This window comes from Typha angustifolia, chromosome 1, assembly GCF_048772165.1.
Source record: "Typha angustifolia cultivar Huaian chromosome 1, ASM4877216v1, whole genome shotgun sequence".
Lineage (NCBI taxonomy): Eukaryota > Viridiplantae > Streptophyta > Magnoliopsida > Poales > Typhaceae > Typha > Typha angustifolia.
Genome location: NC_133239.1, coordinates 2,938,411 through 2,958,998, shown reverse-complemented (window position 1 = coordinate 2,958,998; position 20,588 = coordinate 2,938,411). Strand labels below are relative to the sequence as shown.

The window sequence follows — 20,588 nt, the reverse complement described above, 5'->3', positions numbered from 1 at the left end:
CATCTATGAATAGTATTACATATCAGCAGTCCAAACACAGCGTATAAGAACGAAGAAAGCCAAACAATTCAAACCTATATTTTTGCAACAATTAGCTCATTAGTGAAGATCTAAAGCATTACTTTCACTATTTTCCAACTTTTGACATGTTTGACAGCCGAAATACGTGAATTGCACAAAAGCAATTATACAAGAGTCTGTTTATGCCAAAATTTTTAGTTCAATGTGAACGCTGATAACACATAATAAATAGCTGCCAGTGTAAAGTGAATAATATAACCGGGCAATGAATCTTGACCCACTACTTGAAAGAATATCACAACCCAGAGCTGGCAGTCCACGGACATATCGCTACACAACTAAGAACATCATCATTCAAATAACTGGCTTGATGATGATGAGGACGACGGCACAGCGGTGATGAAAGGTTGTCTTCCACCACCTACACAATAAAATCTGGAACAGTAATACTAGTCTGCAGAGGGCCACTCAGAGCTATTAGTTCCAACTCACCAACATACTCTCACTGTAATGTGCGGACAAAAATGTCTTGGGTGCTCTTGAAACATACCTTCTTCCCCTCCAGTTTTTCGTACCACATGCGCACCAAAATTCTAAATATTCTGACTCCACACTTTCAAAGTAAATCTCCTCTTCCTTTGGCGAGATTAGTCAGAGAGCACATGCTATGCTATTGAATGCTTAGGCTGTTCAGCTCCTTCAAAGGATGCAATTTGTCATTCAAAGAGTAGGAAACGTCTTTTGCTTTTAATTCTGGAGATGCCACAACTCCATTTTCTGGTGCATTTTCTATGCTGTGATTCACGGAATAGGAAGCGGATGAGCTGTGGCCCCCAAGGTATGTGGAGTAAGGAAAATATTCTGCGCATCGCGTCTTCCATCCTGATTAGGAAACAAACATATAATTAGTTCTGAGAGGTGCTACTAGTGCATGCTGCAAGTGACTGATGGAGATCAAGACTTACTAAATGCAGCATCCTGATCAATGAATACTGTCTCAAGCAATTTATGGACCGCAATACAATCTTGAAGTTTCCATTCATTAACTGGAGCCAGTGCACCATTTCTGCTTAGAAGGCGAGAAGCATGTAAGTTTTGCTTACATATTCGCAGATGGATCATGACTATACACTTGAATGTACTTACCCTGAAGCAACGTTATTTGTTGAATCCTCAATTAACTTAATTGCCTCATGCTTCTTATCTGGTTCCATAACATATAGCATTTCTGCAGCTGCTGCTCTATGCATTAAGGAAGCTGGTTCAAAAACATGAGATCTATGTAAGTAGATATCCTTCAGTATAAGAACAAGTATAGAAGAGATAAGAACCTCTGTGCTTCTCAAGGAATGATTCGTTCACTTCCATCAGAGACTTCTCATTTAACTGACTGCGAAAAGAAGCTGACAAGTTAAAAATGACTAGTAATGCAGCTGCACAAGTCAGAACAGGAAAAACAGTATAAAGTTAGCAACCTTATCTCTAGCCGTTCGGCTTCCAAGACTTTCCAAATTAGTTTCTCTGTGTCAGTGACTGGAGCTGAAGATTGACTTATCTTGTGAAAAAATCTTACCTGGAAGGAATTATGACCAAATTAGGTCCACAAAAGTAATGAGAGAGTTGTGCTAAATTCAGGTAGGCCGAGAATGTTTAAACAGGAAATATATTGCAAAATTGCTAGCAACCAATTAACAGACTGCCAGCAAAAAGAATGTGGAAGTTGGGATGACCACAAATAGATGGACAGAACAGAAGTCTCTTTCCACATAATCATGGTCTGAAATTTCAGCCAAGAACGATGCGTTTTGCCAGAAATGTATCAGTTTTACCGACATCCAATCTAAAACTTTTCCCTAAACAAGCAATTTGACTGTTCTGTGGTTTAACATTCTACTAAGCCGAAGGGGATAAACATTGTGTTTCTACCGAGCTGAAGGCACCCAATAACATTCTTCTTGAGTAAGATTCAAACTTAGCTGATGTTCAATATTTTATTCTATTCTAACTTTCTTTTCGTGTCATTAAGATTTTTTATTTCTTATATATTAATAAATAGTGCAACTGAAACCGGTGAAACTAAAGCAAAACACAACCCAAGCTGATCAGAATGTTTTGCTTTTTCGCTTTTTCGGTGGACTGAAACAGACAGGGAAAACAGAACTTTAAACAATGCACATAACAAGAATTGCACTGGTATATTCAGATGTAGAGATTTCTTAAATTTTAAACCTGAAAATGATTGATTCAAATGTGATAAGTGTAGACAATAAGTTTATTTTTGCCAGGATACTAACTGGTGAATGTTCAAAAGTTAGAACGACTACTATGCAAATGATATATATATATATATATATATATATATATATATATATATATAAGGACTAAGAACACTAACATATCATTTTACCTAATTAATGATAATCATAATTCAAAGCGAGAAAAGGGATGAAAAATACAACTTTGCTAGTTGGATGACTTACCAAACACCGATGGCAATCCGGATTATTTTTGTCCAATTTAATTAACTGTTTGACAGCCTGAAGAAAATAAGCAAATACTTTCAGTACGAAAAGCAGAAGTGAAAGACTCCTATAGGGAAATTCAGAGTTTCAACAAATAGGATAATGAGATATCTGGAGAGAAATCAATATACTTGTTTGATATGAAAAGAGAAACGTGAAAAAAAGGAACAAATCAGAAAGCTCCTTCAATATGAGTGTGGTCGAGCTTCTTTTCTCTCTTTTTTTGACCTATATTGCTAAATTTCAACATAAAAAAAACAACTTAAATTGCAAAGAATATACTTGCCATCAAGCCTACATACAGCTAACTGATCAAACTATTTTTTTCTTCAAAAAATAAAAAATCACCACAACAGAACTATAATTAACTGACCTGAAAAGCTAGTAAAGTTCTTTGCTTTCTCATGTTTAGTTCGAAAGAAAGTATATGTGTTTCCAACGAGTTTGATGAATTATTCTGGAGCAGCTTTAAATATTTAGTAGCTTCCAATAATGGATCCTCAACCTGCATTATAGATAATAAACATCTGTAAACATAAAACATCAAGACATCAAGCTAGAAGAAAGGCTACAACAATCTTGAGAATTTAAAGCATATCAAATAACTCTTTTTTACTTTTCTTCTATCATTTTCTCTAGTAATGGATGGACAATTGGGCAGAGGGTTTCAGCTTCACGTTACAAGTCATGGCAACTAAAAAACGTACACAAACTTCAGATAAGAAAAACATGTCCAACATGAACAATTACCTGCAACAGTTTTTCCCCGTGAGGATCTAAATCAACTGGCCTGGCATGCTGCCGTTTGCCAGATTTAGATGTGCCAGAAGTTGCTTCCTCTTCAACCTTCTCTTCAGCCTCCTGATAGTATCAAGCATAATTACACAGACAAATTTAGCCAGTCAAATATATTATGCATTCAAAAGTGGCACTTACTTTCTTTGCACGTGCTTCAGCCTTTTTTTGCTTTTGTCTCAACTTCTTCCTCTGTGAGGGTGGCAGTTTCGACATTTCATCACCCTCCTCACTTGCTGATTTCAATGGAGAATCATGTAATTTCATATAGCACCTACACAGAAGATACATTACTAATTCTTGAAGCTGAATAAATAGCTAGATATGAATGAGGCAGGTAAATGTTGAAACAGCTAATTAGTTATCCAATCTCAAAGGTCTTGTATCACACTCAAAGCATATTGCAAGATAATGTGTTCAGCATTCAAGTATTGCTCGACACTGGATGAAGATTAGCACTGACCACAGTATAGTTGGGAAATTTATCAGAAAAAGAGACTACTATTTCCTTATCTTTTCCTTTCTTTTCCCTTTTTCTCATTCCTCTATTTCATGATTATTATGTGAAATAATTATACCTTGATAGTTTGAATTATTGCTCATTTTCATATAGACTCCCTTATTTATTTTTCATGATATGTCAACCCCCTTAACTATGTAAAACATCCAAAATGCATGTTCTATTAGTTATCCATTAGATTTTACTAAAAAGATCACTGACCATAATGTGATCACTTTTAAGCTCCGTGGGGATCACTTAAAGAGAAACAAGATGAGGGTAAGATGATCATTTGCTGTTTTTTCATTAACACTACTAGAGGGTGAGAAATATTAGATAGTTGAGGGCATCAAAAATGTCACAAAAAATAAATAAGATCTATGTGAAAATTGACTATAGTTCAAAAGGTCTAAATGTAATCAACTTTTATTACCTCCAACAATGAGATCTTTGAAGAACAAGTAACAACCTTTAAACAAACCAGTCACAATACTACGTAAAAATTTTCTCCTTAGCTATAAACTCTTGCTTTTGGGACACATTGAAAAACAAAAAGAAAAGAAAATTAAAGCAACATAATATTGTTATGTTTATGATTGTAGACATCTTCAAGTACCCTGGCAAGCATCAATGGCCCTGTTATAATGAAATAAATCAAACAGACAGTAGAGGCAACCGCTCCCCATCTCTGACTCAAAACTCTTACATCAACTCTCCATACTACATATAACAAGTGCCTCCAATGAATCAAACCCGCAAGCTAGATCATTTTGAGTAAGTCTTTCAAGGTTTGCCAAACTTGTTATCAGCAGTTTCATTTAATGATATGCAGCAGATAGGAAATTTTACAAGAGAACTCTCACAAAGCTAAAGAATCCTTGCAAACAGACAAGGTTTGGAACGTAAAGCACCATCAAAATCAGAGAATTATCTAACACATCGTGATCTCTTATTTTCAGGCCTTTAGACAGGAATAAGTGCGAGGGCAAATTGTAACATTAATGAAAGACTTATTAGTTTGTAGAACATTAAACCAAGAAAAGTTAGAGATCAGTGGAATTTCTTATTCAACCATTTGTTTTGTGCCAACCAATTTTAAGGGATATCCACCCCCAAGAAAGTAGGTGTGATGAGGCATTAGCACGATATGAGAATATTCTCAAATCAAATGGCCCTCAAGATAGTGGTCTCATTGATACTCAACAATATGCTTTGAATCAACTCTTCCTCCAAACCTACATGAAGCATAATACCATAACAACACTAGGCATCTGGCAAATCCCAGATCTAAACTTACATATTGCATTCACAGTTAACACCATCCCCCCATACTCTCAAAAAATTAGGATGGATTGCTTGTTGCAAGAAAAGGGAAAGGATAACAAGAGTGTTTGTGCTTCAGCATGTTTTGTGCTTACAAGCCAGATGTTTGCAATAGAAAAAAAACAAAAGCAGCATATATGGAAGCAAGATCTACATTTCAAATGGCCTGCAACATGAATATAACAGGTGAGAAAGGAAGTGATAACAATTTAACTAAATGTTTTAAACCACAAAGAAAAAATGTTAAACCTTTCAATAAATGAAACAAGCAAGAAACAAAAGATAATCACAAAGAATATAGTATCAAGTGAGACGAGGCCATATAAAGAATGTCCTAGGACAGAAGAAACTTGCACAACCAAATAGAAACCCACCTGATAGCTCCTGCAGCAGCCTTATGGAAGTACTCATGTGAATGTAACTGGTCTTGAAACTTCAACATAGAAACGTAGGCCCGAAGTGTCATTTTACGTAGACAATAAGAATGAAAGTCAAACTGATCCTCTGTAATATCAGCATAGTGCTTCTCAACAGCCAAAAACTTTTTCAAAGCCCGCCCTAGATCTCCTTGACGGAAGTAACTTTCACCAGAAGCAAGTTCATACCTTTCCAGGATGCAAGATGCAAAACTTAATATTATTGGAGTAGACAAAATAAGACAATAAAAGGGGGGGTGGGGGTGGAGGGAAGGTAGAAGGGAGGGAATGATGCAAAAGAATTAACATAACTGGGATAGGAAAAAGAAGATGAGAACTTGAGAAAAACAGATTGAGAAGGAGAAGGCAGGAGAGGGAAGGAGCAAGAACGCACCACATGCACTGCATGTCATGCAGATTATTGTGCTGGTCTCCATCCTTTGTGAATAAAACAGCTGTCTTCTCTGCTAATCCAACCTTCACCAAAAGTAGACTTAAGAAACTCCACTTGCAGATAAGCAGACTCTAAATAACTCAAGGATAAGTTACAGTTGGTATTCAGGTTTCAAATGCCAGATTACCTGATCCGCTTGAAGCATACGAGTAACACACTCACTGTTCAAGTAACGATCAGCAAGATCCATAGACCTAGCTTCATCTGCTAAGGTAGCAGCAGCAACTAAGTCACCTGCATGTTTCAATATCCTTCCCTGTGATCAAGAGCTTAATGCATTAGATAAATTGTATTACTTGTCACAAAGTTGATCATCAAGAAGTCAATATAGAAGACATGAACTGAGTTTATGTCCTTATTGGTTAAATTAGTAGGGAATACTTCACATAGTACAGATAAGTGAGATTAACATTAACCATGTCAATGAGATGAGTACATCTGCAAAAGAAATGGAAGAACAAACAATCTAATAAGCATTGTTCCTTCCAATCTGAAGCCGGTTGGACTCTCAGTCTGTTCTTTCATCCGCCTTGGAACTTTTACATGTTTCAATAGCAGGCAGGGTGGTGCTTGACTTTCATAATTTCATCACTAATCATGAAGAGCAAAGACAAATAAAATGTTGCCATTCTTGAGAGGCCAAGTTGAATTTCCCAACTGAATGATATTATAATTAAGAGTGACACATAGCATATGATTTCTCTCATTCTTCCAATTGAAAAAATAATAATATAAAACCTAATATCTTGTGATGTCCAATTCCAGATGGGACTTAAAACATTTACTTCAACATTTAGAAGCCTTTCGCTAAGATTAACTTCCCCTCTCTACATGGCTAGCGCATTTTACCAATAGAAACTTTATTATACAAGAGAAAGTCAGGCATTTATGCACTAGTAACTTAAGAATTTCCAGGCCCCAAGAGAGAGAAGCAACATAAGTCATCCTTGCCAGGACTTGGTGTAGTTTGCACTACTCTTCTTCAAAAAAAATAGGTGAACAAGTTCATTTTAAGGCTTCAAAGATGACAAGCGCATGTGAAGTTACCTATAAGCTCGCATATGACAACAGCTGTGGAAAAAAAACTTATATAGGATATGGCTATGACATGGATACATGCTATAGTTACCAAAAAAATTGACAACCATGAGCAGATGCATCCTTATGGTAAATACCAAATTTTGTCTTTACATCATAAATTCATCATTGCTATGTGGTAAGTTCTAATGATCATCATTTCTATGTGGTACTTTCCAGTAATATACTGGCAATCCAATGTGTGGAGAGATCTTTCAAGAAATAGCTTTGTCCTCTACAGTGTATCGAGAAACCACTGTTTCTTCAATTTCATTGAATAAGTAGGTTAATATTAGCTTATATATAAACTGTCAGTGGGACATCCATGGCTATGAACACAAGATACAAGCAAAGACATGCATTTTTAGCTGCCAAGTCCTGCAGGTGCTACATTAATACTACCAAATGAAGAACCTCCATTGACCAATGACTTCTTATACTAGAACTCTGGAAGAATTTAACGTTTTTAAGGTCAACACAGAAAATTTTTGTCCATGCAGATGTAGATATCTGGAAACTAAAAAAAAATGTCAAATACAAAGGTAAAAAATATGTAGCTATGAATTACAAACAGTTGAGCCAAGTCCTATCAAGAAGAACCGAACAATGGGTCCAAAAATCTAAAAATTCTTTGGCTATGAATAAATATTATCTTCCGTCTGGTCGAATATGGCCTGATTTGAGACTGGTCTTGTCATTATATGTCACTATGTTACTATACTCACATAACCTCCCACATTTGTCATGACTTTATCCAGATACAATCCTAAGCTACTCACCGTCAAGGGAGCCTACTAACTTCACATGCTCCCCCCGCCTCCAGCAAGCAACATCTACCTAGACACCTTTGTGCACCTCCTATGGTCACTCCACTATTCCTCTTTGATGAAGCAGACTAGTTCAGGCCCTGAACTCAATCTATGCTCTGGTTCAGGCTTGGCAGCAATGCAATCAAACTTACACCTAATTTAGTCTAGTTAAACTATTTTCTGTCATGTGTGAAAAGACCTACAACCAACTGAAAATGCCCAATGCCAACGTAAGTAAACAGATCTCAGACAGACTAATAGCTGAAATAAAATATTTACCTTGAGCTTCTAAGAACTTAAACAGATCTCAGACAGATTGATAGCTGAAATAAAATAGTTACCTTGAGCTTCTAAGAACTTAAACAAATCTTGGACAGATTGATAGCTATAGTTATTCGTAAGAAATAAAATAGTTACCTTGAGCTTCTAAGACTTTTACATGTCACTAAAAGAAAACGAACCTTGACAGAATATAAATCAATCACTGTTGGCGTGTGTGCAATAGCCTCATCAATTTTAGCCAGAGCAACATCATACTGGCCCCTTCTGTCATAATGCTGTATACAAGTAAAAGTATGACTTAAGTATATTAAGACGTCCTAAAAAATTAAATATTTACAAATTGATCCAAAAAACATAAAAAGACACCAAATCCAAACCTGGGAAACCAAAAACAATGTCCACATAAGTGTTGATGGAGGCTCCTTTTGTGTCCTGCACTTTAAAGTCTAAAATTAGTCATAATACTATCATAAGGAACATAATAAATCTAAATCTAGCGTCCAGGATAATTCGGATTGACACATGTTATCAGACCTCTCAATGGAAACATAAATTTTGCAGGGCATGGTGTACTAATAACTTTGCTCCAACATGATAGGTCTCATGTCAATTTGGATCCAAAATGGGGAAAATAATAATATTCAAGTACTGCATAGCAGCACAAACATGACTAAGAAAAAATGAAACAGAAAGATTATAACAACCAAACACATATGTTATTGTCTAATGACAACAATTATAAAACACAGCTTAATATATGTAATCTTGACATTACATTAAATTCTTGTTTCAGAAGTTGTTAAGATTATTTAATGAGAATTCAGTATATGACTGGGAATACCATAATGTGAAGGATTCCTTAAATTACCTTCCAGGAAAGCAACCAGTTGTCCTAATGGAGTCCTCCAGTTGAAGAAACAACTGTTCCAGAAGGCTTGCCTGTTAAGGTCAACCAGAAGTTCTCATTAAATAAGCTTAATCTGACTTCTAACAATTCTTCAGGAAAGTAATGTTCTGTGAGGAAATTTAGGAACCTTGCCAGGGTGCTCATATAACGGGCTTAGGTCACCAAACAATGAAGGAACTCCCTGAAAGACGGAAGAATATGTCAGCTTGACTGTTCAGTCCATCCATACAGAAAGATAAACAAAGTGATGAGAAATACATGCAGCAAAAAAATATAATACAGAATGGTATAGAGTTTTACAATGCAGACACGTAAATTATCAGTAAAAGGTGCTTTGTAATGGAGACAACCTTAGTTAACAGAGGTCTGACATAGTTGTCTGCTGCCTCTCTAAATCTGTCACCTTCTAGAAAATCAAGTGGTATCCTCTGCAACAAGGAATTAAATGTTTAAGAATTGAAATATGGTCATAAGACTAGAAGAATAGTACAGAACACAATAGAAAACAGCACAGCTAAAAGTAAAGAAGTTTCCAGATTTAGATAATTTAGTTGAATAAATAGTGGAGCACATGAAATAATGTAGAGTGAAGAGATTGAGAGTGATGAATATATTTACTCCCCTCGCCATCTATAAACTCTAAATTTCATAGTAAGAGTATTCACCAACAATTAGCCTAATTATTTCTCTGTTTGCATTACTATAACCACATCAAATTCCCACGCAAGATTAACTTGTATTATAAGTTCACTGCAAACTTATTACTAATGGTGTTTTCCTCTCATCAGAAAAAATAAACAAATTGGTCTACATGATTCAATGCATGAGCATATTATGACATGTTGAAGAATACCGTGGAATTGATTCCCTAGATTTTTGTCAATATCTTTCTTATATTTCCAAATAGTAGTAATTCCTAATGTTTATCAAAGATATAAAAAACCAAAAATAACTTTTACGTATCAAATTAATGGCTAGAGATCGTAATTTAGCATCAGTTAGGGGCAAAAGACCAGACGCTTCTCCTCCTATTGCAACTACAACCCATGAGGCCAGGACCAAGCTCTATGATTCTGAACTTCACATTAACAAAACAGAAAAAGATGTATCATATTCCTCTTTCCTTTTCCATTAATAACTTAACATTCCACTGAATAATAAAACAAGGTTAGGAACTAGCTATTTATACATTCCATTATACAAAAATAAGAAGTAAAATGAGCACCATGTGCATAATACGAATTTTTCTGCTCACATAATGTAACTATAATTTATAATGAAGAGAACAATACCACAAAAAGGGTAAGAACATCAGGGCATTGGTTAGTCTCTGAGGACAACATTTACCTTTGCAGCCGATGACCAACTGAATTGCTCCTTCAGTGATTTATACAAGGCATCAAGACATTCAATCTCATTAGGAGTATACTGACCTTTCGCAGAATACAACCCCATGCATTTTTGCAACCCTATCAAGTATCTGAAAAAAAGTAAACAACAAACATTAGTGGATCTCAAGTTTAACTGGGACACCATTAAGTTCCCGCTTCTTTTTTGTCCTTAAATGCAAAAGTCCACCTCTTCTAGCAAATCAGGCGTATGCAGCAAAGCAAACAAAAATACAGGACTGGAACATGGTCGGATGCTGCATCACATACAATAGCAGATAAATAGTTGACCTCTGGAGATCAATTAGTCAACTAGATATAAAAAATATTATTTTTATAGCTCCATTTGAAAGATAAACAAAAGCAATTATAATCCAATTAAGGTTTCAGTCTTCTCCTCAATGTATGATACTCAATGGATTGTTATTGGGTATTATAAGAAAACTAAGGATTGTATAGATGTGGAAAGATTGAGTCAGATTCTCCAGTGTGAGATTGAACACCATTCAAGGTGGTCAAAACACATGGCTTAGCACAGATGATGCATTTAGGCTAACTATGTCCTGAAGATGTTGGACCACTTGCCTTGTTCTCATGAAAGGAAAACAGGTTGATAGAATCATAGAATAAGATATTGCTTTTTTTAAAAAAAATTAACACATTTTGTGCCCTTGGTGCATCATAGTGGTCTTTGGCCACACATGGAATTTGATCTCTTGTGACTTCCTTAACACAAATTTATCCACTCCCTTTCACAACCAAGTGCGGAAGACCAAAAACTATGCCAATTAATAAAAAGATAACAAAATTGGCACATCATCATATGTAGAGAAATACCCAAAACTGCTGAGCCACCTTCCAGTTAACAAATCCTTTGCGAAAAAATGGGAAGTGAGAATGAGCGGCGCAAAAATATGCAGTCAGCACAAAAAAGAAAAGAAAAAGAAAAAAAGCCCTTAGCAAGGGCATATGCATGATACAAGAATTGATAGAAGAATCAATAATTTTTAGAAGTCAAAATAGAGAAACACGAGTTCTTATAAGAAATTCTGGTGAATAAAGCACAACTAGATGTATCCACTTACAACATCGGGGACATTGTCTCCTTTTCTAAGACAATATAGAAGTATATCATTAAGGATATCAGCCACAACCAATCACTCCATCTACGGCTGAACTAATCCAAGCACTTAGCAGTCGAGGCAAAGCTACTAAAACCCAAAAGCTTGAAAGGTAAATTCAAGCAAAACCACAAACATTTGCATGAAGTATAAATATAAACACACTGCCTAAAGCAAAACATGAGCGACAACTTTAGGGTAATTGTTTTCACTTGTTCAGTATTAAAATATAAAAATAGAACTGGTTATCAACATCTAGAAATTCCATCTCAACGTGAAGAGGGAAGCCCTAAACATCTTACCGGTAGTTATCAGAATTCATAAAGAGGAGGGATCTATATATTTTCTCTCCTTCCTCTAAACGACCAAGTTTCAGTAGGATAGAAGCCATTTGTTCTTTGAAGGCTAGTTTGTCAACCTGGCAGATAATATGAATACTCGTAAGCAAGAGCAAGCTTTCTACACCAAGATAAATAAAATGCCCCCTACATCCTTCTGATCCCCATAAGGAAAATATAATCCTTGTATTGAAACTTCCAGATCATTTTCTTTATATGTACATATGTAAAATTCATAGAAGGTGAATAGGCTTACGATCTTGGCTTCTTTTTTGTGCATTTCCTCAAGGGCTTTATCCAGCAAACCACATTCCTCTAACAATGATATCTGCAGTAAAGTACATAAAAAAGATGAAAACAATATTTTCTCGATAGTTAAACTAAAGGAGAAATAGAAACATAAAAACTCACTATCAGTATCAGTATCTAATGTCATTGATTACTGGAAAACACTCGTTACTAAAGAGAAAATGCTCATCAGTTAGTAGCACCACAACAGAGTAGAAGGACTATTACAATCAGCTTGGAGAATTAACAGATCATCATACAAAGAGTACCAAAAGAGACAAGGCTTCCTTCCCAAGTAAATTTCAGCACAGTGCCTCACAAATTTCAAAAACTAATACGAGCTGATAACATGTTGTAAAGATATGTCAGCATACGTTACTCCTAGAATGTGCAGACAAAATATCACTTCTAATAAAGGGACTATACTTTTGCAGCCATTGGATACAAGGAGACCCCCAGTGAGATGTAATGACTGAGCAGAACAATCTACTAACATAGAACAGAAGTTCAGCAGCTTGCAAGCATCTGTATGAGGCTGTGCTACAGCTACAAATCTTCCATAAAATTAAATTGATAGTTTAATAAAAGAAAAAGAAAATTTTCATGCAATATAGGATGTACTATTTATATGCAGCTTTGCTCTAATAAACATAGTTTCTTCACAACACCCAGTAGACAAACATCATCATTCTCTCTCTTCAAGTTAAAACTTAAAACAGATACTTGAACTGATTCTAGTGAATTGACTTCATTTTTCTTCAATAGTTGTTATCTTCTTTTTAGTCCAATGGAATGTTGAATTAAGTCTTCCCACTAATGCTGCTAAGAAGTCTCAGCAGCTGACAGCAGACAAGGAGGTGGACTCATACAACCAGTCAGACATCGTCATATATATGGCCAGGCCTAATGTCTAACTATTGTGGCAATCCTTGAAAAAGAGTATTGCACCAATGGAGACTCAGGGAGAGCAACATTAAGCTTTAGGTTTTAACCAGGAAGAGGTTCAATGAACAGACAGACAATGACAGCCTTCTTTGATCACCAGTCTTGACTTCCAGCGGTAAATCCTCAATTTGCCACAGTAAACATCAAGGGAATTTCATGGCAGCAGGGGCAGTAAAGGTAGGGATTGTAGCACCCATGACAAGTGGCAACCTTCAATAGCATGATCCAACAAAGATATTGCTCCCAGCAAAGAGATAAAGTTTTAGCTGTGAACTTTCAGCAACTTCCCCTCAATATTTATTTGTATATCAAAAGTGGCACTCAAAAAATATATTCAAATATGCCTGTAAGAATGTCATAGCACCACCTAAATATGAAGAGTAAACATGCCATCTGCAAATCAAGGAGATATTTTCAATTTATTTTTGAAGACATAGAGAACAATGACAACCGACCTGCTTGTTCAATCTCACTCATAAGGAAATTCGAAATAAAGATACATGCTTAAAATACATTAATCGCATTCAGTTGCATCTAAAAGTTAAAAGAACTGGTTGTATAATAGAATAGATACCTTGTACAAGAGCATCTCTCCATGTTCATAACGCTCATTATCTGGAGGATAATCATCTTCTAGTGTCCCTTCATAAGCCTCCAATACTTCTATTGCCTTCGAACCACTAAGGAATACAAATGACGAAAACAACAGAATTACATAAATAAATCATTCTCCAAAGATGATGTTAACAATCCTAATACTCAAAATTCTGATACCAATTTTTGAGACACTTCTTTAGAAGACAGATGGAAAAAGAAAATTAAAAGGATAGAAGAGAGAGACATGGGAGGGTTAACGACGTGTTGGTTGGATGGCTTTGCAAGGCCGCCGGGTGGTAGGGTGTCAAAAAAAGCAGCAGGGCACAGCAAGTCCAAGCAGTAGGTAGCAAAAGCATTGGAGGCAGGGAAAAGACAGGATCATGAAAGGAGGCTTTTATTACTATCGTGCCTGGCTACAGAATAACAAAATATTCACACCAGATATTAATAGAGCTACAGAGATATGGAACTCCTCAATTTATATCTCAATAAAAAATTCAGTTTGTTAACTAAGATGGTATGGTTTCTATTATATAAAGCAGATCAAGTACTACTTATTATAAAGAAACGACAAATTACAAGCATAAATTTGTGTATGATTCATCAGGAATGATTTGTAGAATGCCAAAGGAAACTAATATACTTGGAATTCAAATGATGAGCAACTGCAAAGCCGATCCAGTTCATGCGATGATTCGGTTTTAAACTTAAAAGTTGTTGTCTTGTTTCAACAAATCCTGTCAAATCCCTCATTTGTGCCTGCAGAATACATTAAAAGGTGCTTGTATTTAGCAAAATATTGGTGGTACACTTCCCAAAACTTCTAAAACAGCATATTCTTTGATAAATAAGTAGCTAAGCGCACAAAAGATATATTACAGCAAACTCTTTTCCAGCATGTGTTTAATTTTGATACTTATAGTCTTATACAACTCATATGGCTTTAGATCAGTAGACCATACAACTAAATCAATTGAGTAGCAGTGAAACAAGAGAAAAACAAGATGTTTATCACATTAATCCTTCTAGGCATAGTTGAGATATTTATAAATTACAAATATGATTACTAGAGAATCTCTCGCTGATTACTTAAAAGTATCTTTTAATTATTCCTTTTGGTATCTTCAGTTTCTTAGCATGCTGTATTACCCAAAAACCTTCCATCATTGTAAACTGAAACATAAAGTTTGTTCTAATAGCTGAAGACAGATACCTTCTTCTGAACCCCAAAAAGTTTGTGAAGTCAAGAACTTCTGCCAAACTATTCTAACGTAACAACCTTACAGAAAAATATAGGTATGGATGATTCTTTACCCAAGAAAGGACGCGTACCCAATTCTTCATAATAGATGTCTTTTAAGAAAGTGTATCAAACTAACACATAATAAGGCCATCCAACATCAAGGTCTTGACTAAGAAAGAATTTCAGGTTCAATAATATTTGTAACAATTATCACACCAAAAACAAATGACAGGGAATCCTAGAAGTATTAGAGATGCTATAATTTATCATAAATTTACATCTTTACAACTACAATTAGAAATATTATTTCCAAGATTAGAGCTAGGTATGTTTGGACAAAGACCAACACATTTATGTTTCACTGCAATGAAAATCTCCGATTCCCACAAAGTTGAAAGAGAAAACAATCTCAATCAAACAAAGAGTTATAGCTAAACTAGAAACTGATAACAATAAAATCAATTCACATATACCCCACCTGTAAGAGTGACAAGTCACGTAGGATTTCAATATTATCTGGATCAATCTTCAATGCGTTTCTGTAGCATTTAATTGCTTCTCTATATTCTCTGTCTGATCGATAAAGCAGACCATAGACATGCCAGCATACATGACTTTTAAGATCATTCTGCCAAGAAGCAAGAGATATCAGTGTGTAACAATGAACTGATTGCACCAAGTATTCAAAAAAGTAACTGACCTTGAGACCACGGCGAACAAGCTCATACGCTTCAGATTTCCGGTCCATGCAGTTCAATGTTAATCCTTTCATGGATAAGGTTTCTAGGAGGAGACAAACAGAGAAATGGGATGAGTACAACTATACAGAAAGTAAAAGCATGCTCCATTCATACACAGACAACAACCAAATGGTATGGCATAGTGGATAAAACAAATGGGAGGGGAACCCTTTTTACTATTTTTACACGTACCTCCATGCTCAGGAAACTTTTTTAATATGGCATCTGCAGCCTTCAACCCCTTTTTGTATTGCTTGGTCTCATATGATTTCTGAATAGGTTGATTCAAATCATAAAAATGACAATCAACAGCCTTCAAAACTGTAACTAGCAAAAGACTTACTTTCTAAACCAGGTAAGTTATAAAATACAAATATCGTTCATCAGTTCACATGAACAATGGTGGAACAGTACTATTTTCTATTTCAGAAGTAAAGGATACAAAATCAGAAGCCTCAAAAGCTGCGATAGGCAAAGCCTTATTCTCTAAACCAGATAAGTAAAAAAAAATTATCCATCTATGCATATGGATGAGTAGAAAAACAAGCAAAGAATAAACATGAAAAGTGTTACATGCATTTGTTATCGTAGCATCTAGAATTTATGCTTGCAACCCCATCAAAGATATAAATGTGTTGTTCCTTCTCCTGCACAAGCTACTGGCCTACTTTGCAAATTCTCTAAACATGAAAGTTATGAATCAATGCTCTATAGGTGAGCCTGCAGCCTAGTTTGCCCACCTTAATACATAAATGACCTGCAAAAAGCTTCAACAACCAAAAAAATAGAAAAGCTTCATGGAGAAAATTAGTACTAGCCAGGAAAATTAAAAAGGCCAGCTACAGTTGATATTTTCTTCAGACAGGCTTGTATCCTTAGCAGTTTTATAGGCCAGATGCATGCCCACTCCATCCAGATAGATATGTTATACACAATGGAAGTCCTTGATGACACATAAAATCTTAAAAAGGATGATCGTATAGCAGATTTTAAGGAATTAATCAACAAAAAAGAAAAGAGAGGAATCCCCAAGAACACCACCTCTTGTTTCTTGCATATTCAGCATTCTAATTCAAGTAACTAGTAAGGTTCCTGGCTGTTAAGTTGAATAAAAGCAGAGTTCTATTGATCTGGGAATTAGTGATAGATAGTTGTACTTTGGAATCAGTAGCCAATTTCAGAAAAGCGGAAGCTTTGTGTTAGTTATGGTCATAATACTACCAAAACTAATATACTTGATGATGCATTAAACAGTTTTCCAACAGTTGGTGGGACTAGCAATTGCTGGAAAAAGCGACTAATTCAATATGATATCCATATCGTTCATCTCTGTATCAATAAGCAATAAACTAATAACAGTCTTGTTCAACAATAGAATTATGTTGAAAATAGACAAGGTGCTCTGGCGAAAATGAAAAATAAAATAAACAAAGAAAAATGAAAAAAGATATCCATTTGACATTAAGTAAACTAAGAGCACAGCTCAAGTATAAAAAACAATTTTTGAAAATAAATACAATTTCCAGTCCATATTAGAAGATATATATTTGTGAATCCTTATATAAATAAGCACAAGATGATACACTAGATTCAATTACATGAAACCTTCAAGGCAAGGAATATATCCTGGAAAAGACAATATATAAATTGTCCATCAATTGTGTATTTTCCTGTCTAGATGAAAAAGAAACCTATCTTCATTCTATAATAGGCCATGTAACTTAATACTAAAAATAGTCTACAACAAGAAAACGGCTTATCCAAGCCTTAGAAATTAGGTGCATTTAGGAGGCCGTGCATCCTCTAATTATTTCTAATCATTATTAAGACACAACAATCCAAAAAGTATCTTTATCAAGAATCGAAGTCGTTCACAATACTTCCAGTAACAAATTACAAGTTCTTATTTCAAATATTTGAAACACCAAAAATTTGACAAAAGTATTGAATCAGTCATGCACTCACTCTAAAATCCATCCCAGTTCTCACTTCCAATAGAAAGTTGCAACGCAACAAGACTATAAATACTTCTATCAAGAACACAACACATTAAACAAAACTTCCAATAGCAAATAACGAGTCTGCGCAGTAAATTTATGAACCACATATAAAAAAAGCATCAAATTAGCCGAATGCGTCGCAAATCAACTCATCCAACCAAGCTCTAAAACCCATCCCAGTTATCTACAGCAGCAGCAAGCAACACCCATCCAAGAAAGAATAAACCAACAGAGACGCCTCCACTCCCCCGAGAAAACTAATTACCCGAATCTAACTCAAAAGAATCGCGAGAAAGGGAGAGGAGAGGAGGGACGGAGAGCTGAGGAGAGCTTACGACGATGACTTTGAACAGATTGGCTTCCTTTGCGGGGAGAGACGACCCCATTATCCCCGGTAGCGTAGCAGAAACCCTAAGAGAGAGAGAGAGAGAGAGAGAGAGACGAGAGAAGGGGTTTGGGCAGCGCAAAGGAGTATCGTCGCAACCCTACCCCTCTTCGCAGTAGCTGAGCGAAGAAAAGAGAAAATAGAACTGGACCCGGTATGGTATACCGCGGGTTTATTATAAGGAAAAACACAGATCTACGTCGATCAAGGTAAATGGACGGTCCCTGTGTGGGGATTCATTTTGGGTTATATTTATCCTGCGGCCATTTAAGTGCGAATATGGTTTTCCAACTTGGAAGACCTAAAAGGCTAAAAGGAAAAAAGAATCTTATCGAGACTCTTTCGGTAAAACAAATTTAATAATAAGGGCATGTTTGGTTTCAGCAAAGTGAGCGAAATAAAACAATTTTAAAATATATATATATGTGGTAAAAATCGACCCGATAACCCGACATAATAATCCGGCTGTTAATCAGGTTTGGATTTAGTCTAATCAGATTCGGGTCATAACGAGTCAACCCACCTAACCTAATTATTAATCGGATCGTGTTTAGGTTTAGGTTTAGGTTTATACCACCAACCCATTTAGCCCGTTTAAGTAAATGGGTTAGGTTGGGTCGGGTCAACCCGCAAACCCGCCGTATATATATGTATGTATATGTATATGTATATGTATACATATGTATGTATATATATGTGTATATATATATATATATATATATATATATATATATACACACACACATACAAACATATTTCTAACCCTAATCCTAATATCCAACACTATTTGAGTGAGTCCCCAAATCGGCTAAATCCCAATCCTATAGTCGTCGCCCCTTGGCCTTTACCCATGCTTGCAACTGTCGCTTCTTGGTTGTTACCTATGCTCGTAGTCGTCGCCCCTTGGCTCTTACCCATGCACATAGTCGTTGCCCCTTGGCCCTTACCCATGCCCGCAATTGTCTCCTCATCGTCTTCTTCCATTAAATCAGCTTAATGGTGCGGCGACTGAGAGAACAACAATGGCCACAGTGGTGGTGGAGATGCAGTAACTTCTCGCTTCCATTAGATTAGCTCAATGGTCTTCTTCCATTAGATCCCTTCTTCTTCAAAATCCCATCATCTTTTCCTCTTCTCCCTCTTGCCTCCACCACCACCCATGGTAAGCTCTCGTCGCCACCGCACCTTCTCTCCTCATATATCCAATAGGCCTCCCACCCTCTCGCGACCTTGCCTCTTCTTAGACTTTCAACGAAAAATCTCAAGGCCCGATCTCCTCCGATCATCCCTCTCGCGGCCTTGCCTCCACCACCGCCCTTCTCTCCTTGGATCTTTGAAGGATGACCATCCTTCTTGCACGCCCGCCCTATCGCCATCGCTGTCAGTCGATCGATCTATCGCACTATTGTTTGTCGCTGTCGGTCGATCAATCTACCGCACCATTGTCGTCGGTCTACAATCTCTGTCATCGAGGAGTTGGATTTGTTACTGACTTACTGTTGTAATTAAGGATTTGTGGGTTAATGACTTGTATAATTGAGAATTTATTGTATAATATATCATATTTCTGTTAGCTCATTTAATTGTATAATAGATCCTATTTGTATATAAGTTACATAGGTTGTGTCGTGTTATCCCTTTTATAAACGAGTCGTGTTCGTGTCTACCAAATGCAACTCATTTAATAATCGGGTCGTGTTCGTAATAGGATAATATTGACCCAATTCGAATTTGACCCGATCAGAGACCGCTTAATCCGACCCAATTGCCACCCCTAATGTGCCAATATATAAACTCATTTTGATGCTGTAACTAGTTTATGGACGACACCTATTTCTCTAATTCGATTTTTGAAAAGACTTATTTCAACAATAAAATATAATAATTGACGATATCAACGTCATTATCTAGAGATGATCTTATCCAAATTCATCCGCCAAAAGTCATGTCAGTTTAATATAAAGCTTTTCGCGATGTCTTTCTTTTTATATTCTTTTAAGTCTTAAAAGACCCTCCATTTTCCCTTCGGATTACATTCTTTCTTTTATCTTGAATAAATAAATCTTATACTAGGTTGCCTATCTTCTGGAGCAAATAGTCAATTCAATTATCAGCCAAGTCCCGGCTTATTTTCTTGATTACATCAAGTATATTGAACATTAATAGGATAATTTTGTCTAAATCTTATGAACTACTATGTATTTTAGCTAATGAGATAGTGCATAAATAATTAAAGAGACACGTATGATATGAGTTTTCCGAATTTGAATCTCAGCATCATTGATTTAATTAAAATATTATTAAATTTCTCTCTTTTTATTTAGTTTGTCTCAAGTCTTCCACAGCAGCCTATACGCTTTTTTTTCTTTTGCAAGATGTCACACGAATGATTATTACAGAATTAGTAGGATAATTTTACTCTTATTTTAGAAGGGAAA

The 20,588-nt window shown here is 35.9% G+C and overlaps 1 protein-coding gene across 1 annotated transcript; it reads right to left on the bottom strand.

The window, feature by feature from the left end:
• Positions 1 to 77: 77 nt before the first annotated feature.
• On the bottom strand, positions 78 to 18,268 carry LOC140760469 (N-terminal acetyltransferase A complex auxiliary subunit NAA15). The gene is made up of 26 exons (XM_073097443.1): positions 18,101 to 18,268; positions 15,958 to 16,036; positions 15,726 to 15,808; positions 15,504 to 15,653; positions 14,426 to 14,541; positions 13,760 to 13,865; positions 12,209 to 12,280; positions 11,917 to 12,032; positions 10,453 to 10,585; positions 9,456 to 9,533; positions 9,233 to 9,286; positions 9,067 to 9,137; positions 8,576 to 8,630; positions 8,378 to 8,473; positions 6,158 to 6,286; positions 5,971 to 6,053; positions 5,535 to 5,765; positions 3,480 to 3,612; positions 3,294 to 3,404; positions 2,917 to 3,048; positions 2,502 to 2,558; positions 1,497 to 1,594; positions 1,353 to 1,411; positions 1,168 to 1,279; positions 987 to 1,087; positions 78 to 903 (listed from the first exon to the last, which is right to left on the bottom strand). Exons 1-26 carry the CDS (start codon positions 18,149 to 18,151, stop codon positions 692 to 694), a joined length of 2,718 nt encoding a protein of 905 aa, XP_072953544.1. The 5' UTR covers positions 18,152 to 18,268; the 3' UTR covers positions 78 to 691.
• Positions 18,269 to 20,588: the final 2,320 nt, after the last annotated feature.

Excerpts from the sequence above, each read along its gene's own strand:
- LOC140760469 (XM_073097443.1), bottom strand. The coding sequence starts at position 18,151 with ATGGGGTCGTCTCTCCCCGCAAAGGAAGCCAATCTGTTCAAAGTCATC. Across the intron at positions 10,586-11,916 it reads ATGAATTCTGATAACTACCG|ATACTTGATAGGGTTGCAAA; the intron begins GTAAGATGTTTA and ends ACTTTTTTTCAG. Across the intron at positions 904-986 it reads TGATCAGGATGCTGCATTTA|GATGGAAGACGCGATGCGCA; the intron begins GTAAGTCTTGAT and ends TTTCCTAATCAG.